Source organism: Anolis sagrei, chromosome 6 (assembly GCF_037176765.1).
Source record: "Anolis sagrei isolate rAnoSag1 chromosome 6, rAnoSag1.mat, whole genome shotgun sequence".
NCBI lineage: Eukaryota > Metazoa > Chordata > Lepidosauria > Squamata > Dactyloidae > Anolis > Anolis sagrei.
In genome coordinates, this window is record NC_090026.1 from 57,175,153 (window position 1) to 57,193,590 (window position 18,438).

Consider the following 18,438-nt stretch of genomic DNA (forward strand, 5'->3'; position numbering starts at 1 on the left):
ACATTTTATAGAGTACTAGCTTGGGTACCTGGTGTTGCCTGGGTTATTTTGAAAAGTATTTATTTTACAAAATGCATAAGGTTGTGGGTGAACTACAACTCATATCATGCCAGGTTAACCCCCTGAAACTTCATCAGTAGCTAAAGATTGTAATCTTGGGCAAGTTAGCTCTAGATGCATCATTGGTGGGGTTCAGTATGCTCTCTGGCTGCAGGATGAACTACACTTCCCACCATGGTGGTTCAGTCCCCCTCAATTCTTTCCAGTATGCTCAGTTGGTAATTGTGGTTCTGGGGGCCAAGTTTGATCCAGGTCCATTGTCAGTGGGGTTCACAGTTTCTCTGGTTGTAGGTGAATTAAAACTCTCAAAAATCAAGATCAATCCCTCCCAAACCACTCCAATATTCAAATTTGGGCATATTGGGTATGTGTGCCAAGTGTGGTCCAGGTCCATTGTTGGTGGGGTCCAGAGTGCTGTTTGATTGCAGGTGAACTATACATCCCAGTATCAACAATTCCCAAATATCAAGGCCAATTTTCCCCCAAAACCTGTGAGTATTCAAAATTGGGCATATCAGGTATGTGTGCTAAATTTGGTCCAGATCCATCCTTGTTTGGGTTCACAGTGCTCTCCAGGCGAACTACAACTTCTATAAATCAAAGTGAATTCCCCTCAAAGCCCTCCAGTATTTTTTGTTGGTCATCTGTCGGGGGTGCTTTGAATGCGATTTTCCTGCTTCTTGGGAGGTTTGGACTGGATGGCCCATGAGGTCTCTTCCAACTCTATGATTCTATAATTATATGATTCGATGAGGGTTCTGAGTGCCAAATGTGATCCAGGTCCATTGTTGGTGGGGGTCACAGTGCTGTGTCTTGATGCAGGGTGACTTACAACTTCCATCATATTGAGTCAGTCCCCCAAATCCCTCCAGTATATACAGTTGCTGATCAATTCCTCTATGGCCCCTTCCACACAGCCATATAACCCAGAATATCAAGGCAGAAAAAATCCCACAATATCTACTTTGAACTGGGTTATATGAGTCCACACCGCCATATTTCCCAGTTCAAAGCAGAAAATGTGTGGAAGGGGCCTCTGTTTGATATGCACCATAGGAAAGGGTAGGAAAGGATTAAGGGAGAGACAGTGGGTGGGTTCATGCAAATTCCATACCAATGGAGAGAGAAGGGAACTCTTAGATGCCTGTGGTAGAGGAAAAACAGAAAATCTAGGATGAAATTGTTCCCGTCTGAAAGCCTTCACTTCGGTGAAGGCAGTATGGTGTTTGTGGAGGACATTGGCAGGGCTCTTGGACATGTTTATGACATTTGCTATAACCTGCAATGTCATTGGAGAGAGGGCCATTGGTGGCTCCTCATAGGTGGGGGTTATAGCTGTTTGTGGAGGCAAAAACCTGTCTGTGAAAGTGGGCACTGCAGACACGTACACACATACAGATTTTCTCTTTCATTATGTGTATAGCTGTAATAAGCTCACTGGAGCTTTGGAGCTTTGCAGTACATATTGCATTGTTCCAAGGATTGTACATATATTTCAGGTTATTATCCTCAATTTATTTTGCTTATTGTCTTGGAAAATTACACTCATTGCCAAGTGACTGAAAATGGAATTATCATTTTACAGAACCTTTTTCTAATATCACTGAAGTACATAAAGTTGTAGATGCTTTTGACTACTTTACTTTGAACTCTCTATCTTGTGTCTCCTGCTGATGCCAACAGGAGGCAAAACTGGTTCCATATTGAATGTATTGTCATTGGCCAGGGAGATCGGGAAGCTTGATCCTAAATGAAGTAGATATGAGTGTATGTGTATTTGTTTATCATGTTGAGAAGGAAGAAGCCTTCCCTCCATTGCTATTAAATGACAGGATGAAGCAACTGAACTACAAAGATACCCACCTACATCAGAGTATTTTTGGCTTGCTGGAATATTTGAAAACATTTGACGGTCATCTGGTAATATACAACTGGTTAATTCACAGGCATCCTAAAATTATTATAGACATGCTCTGCATTGAGAAACAACTCCCACACGGACAACATCTGACTTGCTTTTTCATAATTGGATCTGTTTGCACACAGTCTCTATAGATAAAGATGACATTTCATTGCATATCACTTCTTCAGAGCTTTTTAAAAAAGAGTCTGGCTTGCAATTATTAGGGAACCAAGATAAGGAAATGAACAGAACATGTTGTTTCAAATATCACATCTAAAATTCAAAATACTGCAGATCACAATAGTTGGCTAAATATAGTCATGGATTAGAAAGCCATTGTTCCAATCCTGCTATATAAAACTTAGACTCTTCAAGTGGAATGCCACTTGACCTTTCATGTTCCATCAGTCAGTACTTGTATTTAACTGAGACAGGAACACCACACTGCCCCTTGGTGGTATCTACTTTTGACATGCCATGCCCTAGTGTTTTGTCCCAGCCATGTTCAGAAGACGTAAAACCAGCACTCTGGAACACAAGAGAGACTTCCATGGATCCACACTGCCTGCGCCCCATAATGACATGAGAACTTTCTTCAGCTTGTCTCAGCTTGTACTTTCTGCTGGCCACTTGAGACCGCCACCTGTTCAAAGACATTCAAAAATCGCTTATTTTGAAGTGGAGGTTCTTGATACCCAAAGCAAAAAACAGATTTGTGTAGTAGACAAGGTAAGTGTGTGCGTGTGCATGAATTTTTATGTGTGTACAGGAGAATGAAGAGGGAAGATAATGTTTTGCAGCATGATGTGGAATTAATCTATTGTGCATTGTTGCTAGTAAAATATAAATTCAATGCAAATTATTCAGTTTTCTCCAGTTTTTACAAATAAAAATGGTCTCTTTATTTGAAAAAAGAGTTTTAATCATTAACTCAACTCCATTTTAGACAAGAGAGATTCCTCTCATGGCATTTTTTAAAAGTCCACTTCGATGTGATGCTATGATTTTTAGACACAGTTGAAAATCAATAAGGTGTACCACCTTATTTTGAAGCTGGGATGCATTTTTCTATAGGCTCCCTGTTCTGTATCTCCCAAGATGAAGTCTCTTGCTCTAATGTGGATTATAAATTAATTTAAACTTTCAACCAAAAAGTTAATTCTTGCTTCCTGACTTAAAGGGGAATCTGCAGAACTATTTATATTGATGCTAAAAAGAGAACACTAAACCAAAAAGTCATCCACTGCAGATATTTGTCATGAAATATTTGTTATTCAACACTATTGCTTGGTGTCTTGTGATATGTAATATCTGAACCTGTGGTAGGAATTGATATTTGACAGATAAATGCTTTTCTGATTTCACTTTCAGCATGTGATTGAGTATCACTGTAATCTGATGCATCTTTATGCAACAGTGGAGCTTAGCATTTTCAGAGGGATGTATTCCCAAGTGAATGTCGTTGCTGCCTACATCATTTACATTTGTCACTTTAATTATTTGATAGCTGCTTTTCACTTTCCACAGTATCTCCCCTGGATATTCTTTTTTAAAGCCAGTGCTATTTGAATGGGCTCACTGCCCCATGTATTTTTGTCTTGCCATTTCTGGTCAATGGATAATAATAACACATTTGCATCACACTTTAGAAAGTTCAACAGAGCTTCACATATGCTATCTCATAGCAATGACCAGAGTAACTCATTATTATTATCCTGTTGTTGAAAGGGTTGATTATAATGATTACCTGAGGCCGCTATGTGAATTCATGACACAAGTGAAATTTGAACTTCCTAACATTTAGCTTGACATTTCTGACACGCTGATTCATAGGTCACAAGAACTGTGTATAATCACATACCACTGTGTGTGTATGTGTGTGGTTCAGTTGATCCTAGGGATAGGAAACAATAAAACATGACTTCATTCATTCTTGCATGTGAGAATGAAAACCATATACTTTTTTTATTCAATGTAGCTTTTTCAGTTGGATTTGCTTCTGAGGACTTTCTGAGAAAAAAAATGTTGAAGATTTATTTTTGCAAAAAACATATTGTCACAAAACACAATAAAAACAGAACAACACATACAGACATATAATTAATAGTATATATATATATATAGAGAGAGAGAGAGAGAGAGAGAGTTAATAATATATATATATATATTGGCCATGATTCTAATCAGTGATATAATTAATTATACTTAATTAACCTTCTACCCACACTGCAAAATTATTGTTCTTTGACACTTCTTTGACATATCTCCATCCTAGGGACTCCTGGGTTTGTTGCCTGTTGTGGCACCAGAGCTCTCTGACAGAATAGGGAAAATATTTCACAAAATTACAAATCCCAGAATTTCATAGCAAGGAGCTATGGCATGTTGTGTCAATTTGCTATAACTCTGTAGTAATTTCTCCTGGCCTAACCATCTCTAGACCTGATACAAACATCAATCACCTGTGTACACCTGTGGTCTGATCACTGGCACAATGGATCTAGCCACCGTCGCCTTTGCCACTCTCCCTGTCCTCCCTCACTCACTCCCTTACCCTTTCCTCCATTGCTTGCTCACTCAATGGGCCGAGTCTTGGTTCTGCCCCTGCGATCTGTCCTGGTGAGTGAGTGAGCGAGGGAAGGTGACAGCAGTGGCAGAAGCAGGAGCCTGGAAGAGGCAGCCAGGCTCCTGCTTCTGCAGCAGCTGCTGCCTTTGCCACCCTTCTTGCTCGCTCGCTCATCCTCCTCCCTCCCCCCCCCCCCCCACTACTCACCAGGCCAAATTGTGGTTCTGCCATCGGGACCTGGCCGAATGAGTAAGCAAGCGAGGGTGGGTGAGTGAGTAAGTGAGGGCACCGAGAGCAACAAGAGCAGCAACGGTGGCAGAAGCAGGAGTCTGGCCACCTCTTCCAGGCTCCAACTTCTGCAGATGCTTCCAGTTTTGTGGCCCTCCATCCCTCACTTGCTCACTACTCACCAGGTCGGGTTCTGGTGGTCCCTCGCTCCCTTACCTGCCCTCCCTTGCTTGATCACTACTCACCAGGCCACATCCCGGTGGCAGAACCACAATGCACCAGGATTGTGGCGCAGCTGGCTGAGTGTCAGCTGCATTAAGATCACTCTGACCAAAGGTCATGAGTTCGAAGCCCGCCCGGGCTGGAGTGGGTGTCCAGCCATTGTGTAGCCCGTTGTCGACCTTTGCAACCCAAAAGACAGTTGCATCTGTCAAGTAGGAAAATAAGGTACCACCTTGTGTGGGAGGCTAAATTTAACTAATTTATGAGGTCATAAAGAAAAAAGACTACGGGGAATGTGGAATGCGGAAGAACTTCATCGGTGTCGTTGATGGACGATGAAAAGCAGCAGCTCCCCTGGCGGCCAGAAAAAAAAAAGTTAAATAGCCTCAGTGTATTTGTGTGTTAAATGTTGTTTGTCAAACTGGCATTGAATGTTTGCCATATATGTGTTTACTGTAATCCGCCCTGAGTCCCCTGTGGGGTGAGAAGGGCGGAATATAAGAACTGTAAATAAACTCGGCCCGGTGAGTAGCAAGTTAAAAAAACCACAAAACAGCAAGTCTGCAAAAAGTGAACTGCGAAGTAGTGAGGGAACACTGTAATATAAACGTTAAAATCACATAATCCAGAAATCATGGTCTAAGGCCATTGCAAATGTCAAATATCAATTGCACACAATCCCTGATAATTCATTGTATTGCTTACTGCCCAAAGGCTTGGTCCCATAGTCAAGTTTTACTTTTGTTTCCTGAAGGCCAGGAGGGAGGACACTGATCTAATTTCATTGTAGAGGGTTTTCCATAGTTGAGGAACCACCACTGAGAAGGCCCTGTCCTTCGTCCACACCAGTCGCACCTGCGAGGAAGATGGGACCGAGAGAAGGGTCTCTCCAGAAGATCTTAACCCCCAAGATGGTTTGTAGAGGGAGATACGTTCTACAGAATATTAAGCCCTGATTTTAATGTAATTTTTAAGTCATTGCTTAGGTAGATTGCTATTATTGATAAAGATTGATGCTGGGAAAGAGTGGCTTGCCTAAAACTACCTTAATTTATAGAAGAGGTGAAATTCAATCCAGTGATGTCCATCTTCATAGCTCAGTTGTGCAGAAAAAACTAAAACATCTTCCTAGATTATTTTTCTTCTACTGTGTTAATACTGAGACTGTTGTGCTGAATCTCGTGAATTCATGGTTTCTTTTTCTGCTCTAATATATCTTGGCTGGGCTGAAAGATTTTAAATACACACTCACTTTGATATTTAGTTTTTAGATCTTTCAACTGAGAAATGGAGAATAAAAATTAAGGATTTGTTAAAATCTGTTTCTTTTTGTTCTATTCAGTTGGATATCCTTAGAAACGCTGTAAATAAAAGCTGAATTTTGTATGTCCCTATTTTTAATGGTACAGTTGTTAATCTTATTCTTAGTGAGATTCTCACACTTTGCCAGTATCAACCAGGGCAGCCCCCACCCTTCTGTCCTTTAGGAAGAACCTCAAAATCTTCCTATGTGAAACAGCTTTTAGCTAATCTTGACAGGAGCCTGAAGCTGCATTTTAATCATGTTAACTATTTATATTATTTTAGATTCTTAGGAATTTTACTGGTTTATTATTTAATGATAATTTTATGGCTGTTGGATGGTCTGGGAATTATTTAATGGACTTTTATTTGATTGATATTTTTATATTTGTGTGTAGTTGCTTCTGTAAACCATCTTGAGTCTTTGGAGAAAGGCGGTATAGAAATGTCCCAAATAAATAAATAAATAAATAAATAAATAAATAATACTGCCACATAAAGCTAAGCTATCGTTTGTGTGGGTAGTGGTGAACAACCTTTCCTACAGCCTGCCAATGCATAGTTCCAAATCTTCCATAAGCCATAACTTCAAAACGCTGAAATGCCAAAACTTTTTTCGCTAAGAACAGTGCCAAGGACCAGATCTCTGTTTTCCATACAGCAGAACCTGACTCCCTGCACAAAATGTAAGACTCCAAAAGCGCACTTCTTCCTCTTCCCTTGAGAATGAAGGCCAAAGTAACCAGACTGCTTCCGTGCAGATCTGCCACTCTCTGAATACACCATCTTTGTCCTTCCCATGGAGCAGAGCATAGCGGGTGAACCGGACTCCTTAGGTCGGTCACAATTTGAGCATTATTAGACTTTTATAGGGATATTCTGTTGATGTAGTCTCAAAGTTGTAAATTAATGATAGACGTCTTCCATCCTGGATCCATCTCAGTGTTGATCTTCTTGATTGGTGTTAACAAACACATGGATTGTGTTGACTTCCTTCTTAACATAAGGAAGGTTGCAAACATTTCCTTTATCACTGTCCCGTTCCTATCAGGGTTTCTCATTAGCAAGTCCAGCAAGCAGGTAGTTAGTCATTGTAGGCCTTAATATTATACTGGTGTTTCCAAAATTATTAGCTCCATCCATACATCCTTCCATTCATTCCCACACATCATATTAATTTTACATTTCTCAAATCCGCAATAATATTTTCATGGCACGTGTGTGTGTGTGTATGAATGCAAACAAACACATACACACACATGGGCCGTACGATCAATGAAAAAAATGGTTTGATACTCATTACAAAATTGGAGAGGGGGGATTGTTTTTTAGGGTGTTTCCAAAATTTTGGACCTAAAAAATCTGTGACTATAACAAAGTAATGAATTTTTCATTACATTTTCGTCAAGCAATTAAGCAAGTGGAAAAATTTCAGGGGCTCATTTCTCCCTCATTTTAGAGCTATTGTGATGAAACATGCAGTAATTGTATTGCACATTTTCCACTGTTAGCCCACCAAGTTTCTGAACATTACACTCATCCTCTAATTTTTAGGGAAATTTTGAATTTTTTACAAACATTTTTTTAAAAAAACCTACATGAGCTATCTACTTGAAATTTATAAATAATGCACAAGATAACCAGAGCATCAGTCCCCAGAAGTTTCAGAAAGATTCACGCATATACAGATTTTGGGGGGATTTTTTAAGTTTAGATACAAACATTTATCCCCCAAAATCCACAACAATCCCCTTGAATGTCTGTCTAACAGTGTGTCTATATTAGGGGTGTGCAATTCAGTTAAACCTTAATACCATTTTTGGTGTCGAGATTAAGGTTTTTCCCCATTCACCAAATGAGTCTCCACATTTGGTTGAGGGGGGAAAAAATCAGTTTTTTAGTTTAGCAGCCAAAAGGTCCTGAAAGATCTGGCCTATTAGTGGTGGCAATGGAGAACTTATGAGGCTCCCCTTTCCATTATTTTTAAGGCATCAAATAAATAAATAAACAAATAAATAAATAAAATTAATAAAACCCCTGTGTCTGGCATCCTTTCCTTTAATCTCGTTCAGATAGCCCTTCGTTAAAGCATGCGTAATAAAACCCTAATTCTAGCATCCTTATTATTATTATTATTATTATTATTACTTTATTTGTACCCCGCTAGCATCTCCCGAAGGATTCGATGCGGCTTACAACAGGCTGAAGCCCACACAATACAACAATACAATACCACAATACAATACCTAGCAAATAAAAACAGATTAAGCAGAAAAACAATACAATAGCAATACAACAAGACATTGTTAAAAACGGAGCCGGCCGGCGTAGGGGTACAGGATTAAAAGTGCTGATGTGTCGGAGGGATGTGGATTATAATATAAGTGCGGTGTGCAGTGTGAGGTGGTCTTGGTTCTGGCTAAAGTGCTTCTGGGATTTGGTCCTGGGATTCCTAGTCTGAGAAGGCACATGGGGTTCTTTCTGAAGACTGCCAGTGTAGGGGCTTGTCTGAGGTCTTTCGGGAGGGTATTCCAGAGGTGGGCGGCCACCACGGAGAAGGCCCTGTCCCGTGTCCCCACCAAGCGCGCTTGTGACGCGGGCGGGACAACGAGCAGGGCCTCTCCAGATGACCGGAGTGAGCGTGTGGGTTCGTAGACAGCGATGCGGTCACGCAGGTAGGATGGTCCCAAACCGTTCAGGGCTTTGTAGGTAAGCACCTGCACCTTAAATTGGGCTCGGAAAATAAACGGCAGCCAGTGGAGCTCCTTAAACAGGAGGGTTGACCTCTCTCTGTAATGGGCCCCAGTTAACATTCTGGCTGCTGCCCGCTGGACCAATTGGAGTTTCCGGGCCGTTTTCAAGGGTAGCCCCACGTAGAGCGCATTGCAGTAGTCCAGTCTAGAGGTGACTAAGGCATGGACCACCCCAGCCAGATCAGTCTTAGCGAGGTACGGTCGCAGCTGGCGCACAAGTCTCAGTTGTGCAAAGGCCCTCCCGGCCACCGCCGACGCCTGAGCCTCAAGCATGAGCGATGAGTCCAGGAGGACTCCCAAGCTGCGGACCTGTGGCTTCAGGGGGAGTGTAACCCCGTCCAACACAGGTTGCCACCCTATACCCCGATCAGGTTTACGATCGACCAGGAGGACCTCTGTCTTGTCGGGATTGATCTTCAGCTTGTTCGTCCTCATCCAGATAGACACAGCAGCCAGGCACTCGTCTAGCACCCGAGAGGCCTTCTTGGAATTAGGTGGAAAAGAGTAGTAGAGTTGTGCGTCATCTGCATAGAGATGGCACCCAACTCCAAAACTCCGGATGACCTCTCCCAGCGGTTTCATGTAGATGTTGAAAAGCATGGGAGATAGAATAGAGCCTTGCGGGACCCCACAGGTCAAAGGCCAGGGATCCGAGCAGGCATCTCCCAGCTTCACCATCTGGGTTCGACCCTCTAGGAAGGACCGGAGCCACGATAGAACCGTGCCCCCGAGGCCCATCCCAGAGAGGCTACCCAGAAGGATACCATGATCGATGGTATCGAAAGCCGCTGAGATGTCCAAGAGAACCAGCAGGGTCACACTCCCCCTGTCCAGTCCTCTACGGAGGTCATCCACCAAGGCGACCAAGGCTGTCTCGGTGCCGTGACCAGGCCTGAAACCAGACTGTGACTGATCTAGGTAATTGATGTCATCCAGGAAACCCTGGAGCTGAAGGGCGACCACCCGCTCCAGCACCTTACCCAAAAAAGGGAGGTTGGAGATCGGTCTGTAATTGCTCAGCACCGTAGAGTCAAGGGAGGACTTTTTAAGGAGTGGACGAACCACTGCCTGTTTTAGGTTAGATGGAAAAATCCCTTGCTCCAACGATGCGTTAATGATCAACACAAACCAATCAACCAACCCCTCCTTGGCAGATTTAATAAGCCAGGATGGGCAAGGGTCTAGGGCCGAAGTGGTCGCCCTCACAGCCCCAAGGACCTCCTCCACGGTCTCAGGAAGGACAAGCCGAAAAGAATCCCACAAAATTGGACAAGCAGATGCCTCAGTCACCTCCTCTGGCACTGCGATGAAATTGGAGTCAAGCTCAAGACATATCTGGGCAACTTTGCCTGCAAAATGGTGTGCGAAATTGCAACACCGAGCTGCTGGGTCGTCCGAGACCTCCTCCACCACAGGTGGGTGAAGGAGTTCCCGGACAACCCGGAACAGCTCTGATGACCTATTTGCTGCAGATGCTATACGGGTGGTCGTGAAACCCAGGGCTCTCCTTCAAAGAGCCCTGGGTTAAAGCTTCAGTCTTGAGAACCACCTGCTTCTAGCATCCTTCTTGAGAACCACCTGCTTCTAGCATCCTGAGGAGGAATTGAATTTTCCCTGTGGGGACCCAAAGGAATCAGGCTATCCCCTCTTTTTAGTAAGTCACCCCAATATTTAAGCAGACACCTCCTTTCCAAAATGCCCTTTCAGAGCCTATAAATTAAATTGCCAAAAGAAAAGATTGGAACTGAGCCCAAAAGCAAGATCCTAAGAGTAGCTAAGGCACTGAGGTAGACAGAACACAGAACACTTAAGCAGAATTCTTCTGATTGGCTCAGACAGGCAGCATGGCTCACAGCCTCACAGGGAAACCTGCCTCCCTCTCGTGTAACTGAAAGAAAACACAAGCAGAAGTTTTTGGCAGCCACGTGGTCTGTTGCAGCTGATAAAAAATGGTGGCAGCGCCTGGGGCATTATGCCTGGCTGAAAGAGCCTAACCAGCTGAACCAGACAGAGTCTGTTTTTCAAATAGCCTTGGTTGATATGACACACAATTAACACAACGGAACTTCAACTTAGCACAGATTTATACAATTACTTACCGTAGCCCTCTTTGAAAGACTTTTTAAAATTTAATTTTTATTAGAAATATTAAATATAATAAAAAAAACAAAAAAGGAAAGAAGAAAAAAGAAAAATATGAAAAATATGAAAACAATGAAAAAAAGAAAAGAAATTGAGCTTCTGTACTTCCAGTCTTCTTCTTTGCGAGCTGTATAATCTTGTCTCCAAATCCAAAATAAAGGGACTGATTTCTGCTTTCTCCTTTTGTGGTTGTGTCCTTCAACATGTGGGCTACATTTATTCCTCAGTTAAAGAACTATAGTGTTCTTCTCCTTTTTCATGTAAGTTTAAATAACTGCCAATCTGTCTTCTTCTTTGGAATTCCTTGGTGTCTTGCTAGGAGTCGGGACAATTCATCCATATCCATTACATCTAATCCTTTCGTTGCCCTTGATCTTTTGTGGGAGTTTCTTCCAATCGCAAATTTTTTGCCTATACTAATCTTGCGGGTGTAGTTAGATAATTTAGGAGTTGTTCTTTGTTTGTGTCCATTTTCCTGACTGTGATACCTAGCAGAAAGAGTTCAGGTTTCTTTTTTATTTCAATGTCCATTATTTTCTGAATTTCTTCATGTATTATTTTCCAATATTTTGTTGCCTTCTCACATGACCACCATAAATGACAGAAGGTACCTTCTATCTTCTTGGACTTCCAGCATGTGTTTTGTAGATTTTTGTACATCTTCCTAATTTATATGGAGTGATATACCATCTGTACATCATTTTTAGTAGATTTTCTGACTGATATTTATAGTGTTGGATAATATTTATAATGGATATTTATAGTCCAAACGCATCTCCCTCTACGGAGTTTAAGATCTTCTGGGGAGGCCCTGCTCTCGGCCCCACCTCTATCACAAGTGAGATTGGTGGGGACGAGGAGCAGGGCCTTCTCGGTGGTGGCCCTCGCCTGTGGAATTCACTCCCCGGGGAAATTAGGTCATCAACATCCCTTCTCTCTTTTAGAAGGAAACTAAAAACATGTATATGGGACCAGGCCTTTGAGTAATCTGGCAGATAGACAAAGGACAACGACGACTAGAATTGATAGGATTTGACATTGTGGAATGAACTTACGGATTCTGAGCTGGTGAACGTTGAGCATTAGATTGGTTTTATTGATTGTGATGTATAATTGACTGCTTTAATTGTTTTATAATTGCTGTTTATATATGTTTTATCCTATTGTTTGTGTTGGCATCGAATTGTGCCTTTTGTAAGCCGCCCTGAGTCCCCTTTCGGGGAAATGTGGGAAATAAATAATAAATAAATATAGTGTTGGATTTTAATAACTACTTGTATATTTTAAAATTTGTTGAAATTTGAAGCATATAAAGTTTATTTATTTATTTATTTATTTATTTGCTTTACTTGTATACCGCAGTTTCTCAGCCCGACAGGCGACTCAATGCGGTTTACAGCAAGGGTAAAAAGTCAATCAAACGATATACAATTTAAAAAACATTAAAAACATAGTATACAAAATAATGACACATCAATAACAGCACAGTAACATCTCGTAACTCTGTGATTCTAAACCGAAAGAAAAATGTTTTAGCGCTTTATCTATCTGTGTGGTCAGTGAAAAGCTTAAAAGCCCAGAGAAGTTAAAATACAAAGTTTATATATTCTTATCTTTGTTCCCTTTCAGATACCACCATCATCAACACTTCTTGATGTAAAACATAAGTTTCATAAAGTGTGTAAGTATCTGGTTGTGCTTTCCATGGGAAAGAAATCCTTTCTGACCCTTCTACACCACCATATAATCCAGATGATCAAAGCAGGTAATCAAGATTATCTGCTTTGAACTGGATTGTATGATTTTACACTGCAATATAAAATTCAAATCAGATAATCTGGATTTTATATGGCAGTGTAGAAGGGGCCACAGGAGAGGCCTCAGAACATAATGTGTGGAAGGAATACTGGCATGTGAGTGAGACAGTGAAAATGTTAAAACACTAGGATAAATAGACCAGTACATGTTCTATTTAAAAATGGATTAACATCTACATAGGTAATCATTTCCCCCTCACCCCATCAATCTTGCTTCAATGAAATTGTAGACAGTACAAATATCACACTAGGACAATGAGCTTGGATTGCCTGTAAATCAACAATAACCTGAATGATGAAGGCTTTGCCCTGGAACAAACCAAGCCCGTTCTACCTCAAACCCAAATACTCAATCCCCCTAGCTGTTCAATCATTCTTGCTCATCCCCACTGGTGAACTGAAGTAACTGGATTGTGCTTGCCTGGTGACCCAGTCAATCACGCTGTAGCTGCAAATTAACACCAAGCTTGGCTTCCTTGGCCCCTGTAATCATAAAAGTAAAGAAAGAATGCTAAACAATCAGGAATGCTCCTTAATCAAGCATAGAATTTAAATGCTGTAGAACTCCATCTGCCAATGTTTGAATAGCTCTGGCTCCATAACCATTGCTACAGCTGTTGAAGCTATACCAATCCAAAAAATAATACGTTGCTCATTTAAACCCACTTTAGTTAGTTATAACCCAAAATACAAACTTAAGCCCCTTCTACACTGCCATATAATTCAGATTATCTGATTTGAACTAGATTATATGAGTCTCCACTGCCAGTTCAAAGCAGATAATCTGGATTTGAGTCCCCCCAGGGATTTTATATGGCAGTGTAGAAGGGATCTTGGTCAGTGAAATATGATCCTAATGGGTGAATAAAATGCCCTCCAAAGTGCTCATTATCTCAAAATATTCCTCTAGTGTTTTCATTGGATACAGAGCAACTTCACAATTTAATCTCTACCTTCTTTTTTTTTATCAGTTTTCTATTCACACCCACACACACAAGTCTAAGGCCCTACCTGACTGATCAGTTCATGATGACAACACTATCTCACTTATCTGGACAGTATGGAAAAAACCTGTGAGATAATGCATGAAGCAATGAAACCTCAACAGAGTCCCACAGGGTGCCCCACATTCCCTTTAAAATAGATGGCAATATTTACTTTTTTGTCTTCACATCACTAGTTTTCATGGTCCATCCTCTAGCATCGTCCTTTAAAATGCTATTGGAAGAAAGAGAGTTCCCTTGTGACTTTGTCAGGAATGCCACAGTGGCAAGTCATATTTGAATAGGACTAGCTACCCTCCTTAATATAATATAATCCTTCATATAATGCAAAATTGCATCAAATGGTCGATAGGTTTTGCCAGGTATCATATAAAACCTTCTATCTGCTCTGTGAATATGGATTTTGGTGTGAGGAGCCACAGACAGTTTTAAAGCCCACTCCTCCTATCATACACTTTTTCATTGGTATTTCTTCCAAAACCGCTCAGACTGATAGTGCCAACTGCCAAAAAGTGCACCAATGGTTGGAAATTGCATTGGCACCCTAGCCAGGAAATTGCATTGGCACCCTAGCCAGGTGCCTCAAAGACGACAAAAGATTGTATTGTAGACACAAAATACGAAGGATCACATAGTTGCATGGAGCCACTGGTGGCGCAATGGGTTACACCCTTGTGCTGGCAGGACTGCTGACCAACAAGTAAGTGGTTCAAATCCAAGGAGAGCAGGTCAAGCTCCCTCTATCAGCTACAGCTCCCCGTGCAGGGACATGAGAGAAGCCTCCCACAACAATGGTAAATCATCAAACATCCAGGTGTCCCCTGGGCAACGTCCTTGCAGATGGCCAATTCTCTCACACCAGAAGCGACTTGCAATTTCTCAAGTCACTCCTGACATGAAAAAAACCCCATAGTTGCATTAATAACAGCAATCATAACCATGTCACACCAGAAATGAACTGATGAATTGGCAAACTTGATGAACTAATATCATGACTAACAAATAATATCCAAGAATAGATCTCCAGTTGTTTCACTTTCCTGGGACTAAAATCCCTGGAACCACAATGACCCATATGTCTGGCACCATTTGAAATTTTCCTTTCAACTTGATCTTCTCCCACTCATTTCAGGTTGTCTAAGAATGCTCTCAAAACCTCCAATTCCTTGTCACCTCAGTAGATGATCTCCCAAGAAAAATACCTACCCAGCAAAAGACAATGATATGTAGATGACTGAAGAATAACCATATTGTTCCCAATCCTTGGTCTACTTTACTCTCACACTCTCGTCATCCCCCAAGGTGGTTCTAGATGTGATAAGTTATCTCAATCTATCAATGTCAACTTAGGGCCGATCCACACAGTACCTTTGTCCCAGGAGCTCCTGGTTCACAAAAGAGGGTGGCTAGATGATGTTTCCTGAAAACACAGGAGGAATTGCTACAAAGGAGGGAAACTTTGAAATAAAAAGGTCCCCTTTTATCCCATTTTTGACCAAGAAAAGCACATCTTTGTGTGTTTGTGTCCCCGAATTCCAAAAAGCATGTGTTTTCCTTTCCTCTTCCTCCCTGGCTCCCATTTCCCTCTCAGCTTACCAGAGCCTTCATCTTCTCATCCTCCTCCCTGGAAGATCCAATAGAGAGCCTTGGAGCAAAAATCCCCCCTCCCCTACCTGAATCCCTCCTTTGGCTCTTCAAAGGGAGTGGGGAACAAGGAAAAAACTTTTCAAGCCTTGTCAGAGTCTTCTCCTGATATGCGCAAGGGAAAATGGGGTGAATGGACGGGGAGGCTGGCAGTGCCAATGCCCACCCCTGCTGATCTCAGATCAGCAGGGGTCAGTATCTGGACACCCTCCCTGCAAAACCCTGGGGTTTAGGCTAGTTGTGTGGCCCCCATCCCAAGAGGAAGTGGGTTCTAAAATACCAATTTCTGTTGGATCTCTTGCCTGTCTGGAACCGCCCTTAGTTATCCAAGCAAGGAATCATCACTACTGCCAATAAACTCTTCGTAATCTCCTGAAACTCCCTTGGAGCTGATACCACTGCCAATTAACTTGCAGATACATACTCCTCATCTCATGAGTGGAGCAAGAATATTACTGCTTGGTGTAAGCATGCTATTTATTTATCGTATCAGGAGCAAACCAAACAGTTGTATTGTATTTTAAAAACAACACAAAGTTTGCAAACTTCACATTCTATTAAATGTCCTTTGACCAGTAGCTGGGCACCTAGAATGCCTCTGGTGTTGCTATAAGAAGGTCCTCCATTGTGCATGTGGCAGGGCTCAGGTTGCTCATGTAACCACAATGAACATACCAAAGACGGGGAGAAGATCAAGCTATAAATCTACTCTGCCCAATCATCTCTGTACCCCTTCTATGTACCAGAATGCTACCAAATATGTGTCTATCTCTATCCTTAGAGACATATAACACATTCTCCTTATTGAATGGGAATGGGTCTGTAAGTGTATAAGTTAATATTTAATGTACTTCATAAATGTATTATTCATTTATTTCTGGAAAGAAAAAGGAAGAAGGTTCTCCTTTTGCATTTCCATATGACAACTTTATTAACTTGTTTCTAACAGACCTATTTGATATGTTGTTTGCTCATATTTTATCACCATTTACGACAGTCCCCCACTTTCCTTACTTTGAGCCAACAACATCAATATGCCATTAAATCACACAATTGTAAAATAAATTGAAATAAATTGCATAATTAAAATGAATTGCATAATTTGAGAAAAAAAGGCAAGACCTCAAGAACACAACAACACAAAGCACTGGTTAAACACTAAACGTCATATACAGACGAGGAAAATGCATAGATATGCATACATACAATGAGAATGCATACATAGAAGGAGAATGCATACAAGGAGAATGCATACATACAAGGAGAATGCATAGCCCATCTGACCACCAAAACCAGAAGTACTGTGCTCAAAGTTTATAGAACCAAATATTCATGAAGTTAGAATAGCATAAAATAAACATGATGACTATGACTAGATATTTTCCTTCTTCAAAAATTCTTTAAAGAAATTCTTCCTATTAACAAACACATAAATAACTGGAAGGATAGCAGATTAACAAGCATAAAGAAAAATACAAGAATGTTTATTTATTTATTTGATTTATTATACTGGGCACATTCTGGTTTCTCAAATATTTGACCTCTTTCTGAGTATATTTGACTTAGTGATTCCAAAAACATCACCAGTTTTCCTCTATCAGCTCTAGTTTTTGAGATGCAGAACATATGCCATATACCACTCTTCACCTGCTTTCCCATAAATATCATAATAACCATATTTAAGAAACTAGAGCTAATGCTATCTATCTAAAGCAATTTTCTGAATCAGTGCCCCAAATAACCCCAGAAACAGGGCTAAAAACCAAGACACCAAGAATGGGGAGGGGGGGGGTCACCTGGGTTATTTTAGGCCGTACAGATAGAGCTTATGAGACTCAATGAACCCAATGAAATCAAGGGACTTCTCTTATTGCTTCATTTGGTATGGATTGGGTTGTTGGGTTTTTTTTTTTGTCTTTTCTCAGAGAAAACAAGCTAGGTGGATAAACTCCATTCTAGGATTTTCCCCCCAATCTACGGGATAGTAAAATGTACGGCTGCCAAAAGGATATATTTATCTCTCTTACAGTTACTCAGAAGTGTTCTTGAGAAATCTCAGACACTTGATTCCTATCCACCTTATTTGACATTTATGATGACTATTTAAAAGTTTGGATCTATCAACCATTCATATAAACTGTCAACTGTTTTGATGGAGGAAAGGCAGAAATGTCCAGGAGGAGTTACATATTCTTCTCTTGGGACAGATTTTGTACTAAGATCTCTATTGTTCTAATTTCATTTTTATATCTTGCTCCCATTTTCTTGGGCAAGATGTTGAAATTCAGTTTCCTCCCAAGGTCAAAATTGTATGAATAAATAATACTGAACATTGTAATGTAGCAATATTAATCCATCCATCTTTCCACAATTGGTCTCCCCAAACTCTCACAACAGTTATAGGGCAATGTAAGGAACAATTAAAATACAAAGCACCATAGTATTACAGGATAAAATGTGCTAAATGTGACACAAAATACGACAATGTGTGACATAAATAAGGAAGGAAGGATTGTCCACTGCCATTTATGTACAGCGGCAAGGTGAGGTCATATTCATTAGGTTCTTCTTGCTGACATAAAGGTGGTAAATCTGCCCAATAGCCCTTGGCACTCTGGATATTGATGAAACCAGTTTGTTCTGCTACCTGACTACAAGTCTTCTGGCAGTTTCAGTGTTTTTGAGGAAGGGTTATTGTTATATCCCAGAGCAGGAACACCTCTGTCCTTAAACACCACACCAGTATTGTAAAATCAGCAAGCAGTATATTGAAGGATATAAATAAGCAAAGCAATAA

General features: G+C 41.0%; 1 protein-coding gene across 1 annotated transcript in view; it reads left to right on the forward strand.

Moving 5' to 3' along the window:
- Positions 1 to 2,379: 2,379 nt before the first annotated feature.
- The window catches only part of TECRL (trans-2,3-enoyl-CoA reductase like), a 56,972-nt gene continuing 40,913 nt past the window's right edge, over positions 2,380 to 18,438 (forward strand). The window contains exons 1-2 of the mRNA XM_060783168.2: positions 2,380 to 2,692; positions 12,806 to 12,857. Of these exons, the coding sequence (XP_060639151.2) occupies positions 2,465 to 2,692; positions 12,806 to 12,857 (280 nt within the window). The 5' untranslated portion in view covers positions 2,380 to 2,464. The remainder of the gene's footprint in view (positions 2,693 to 12,805; positions 12,858 to 18,438) is intronic.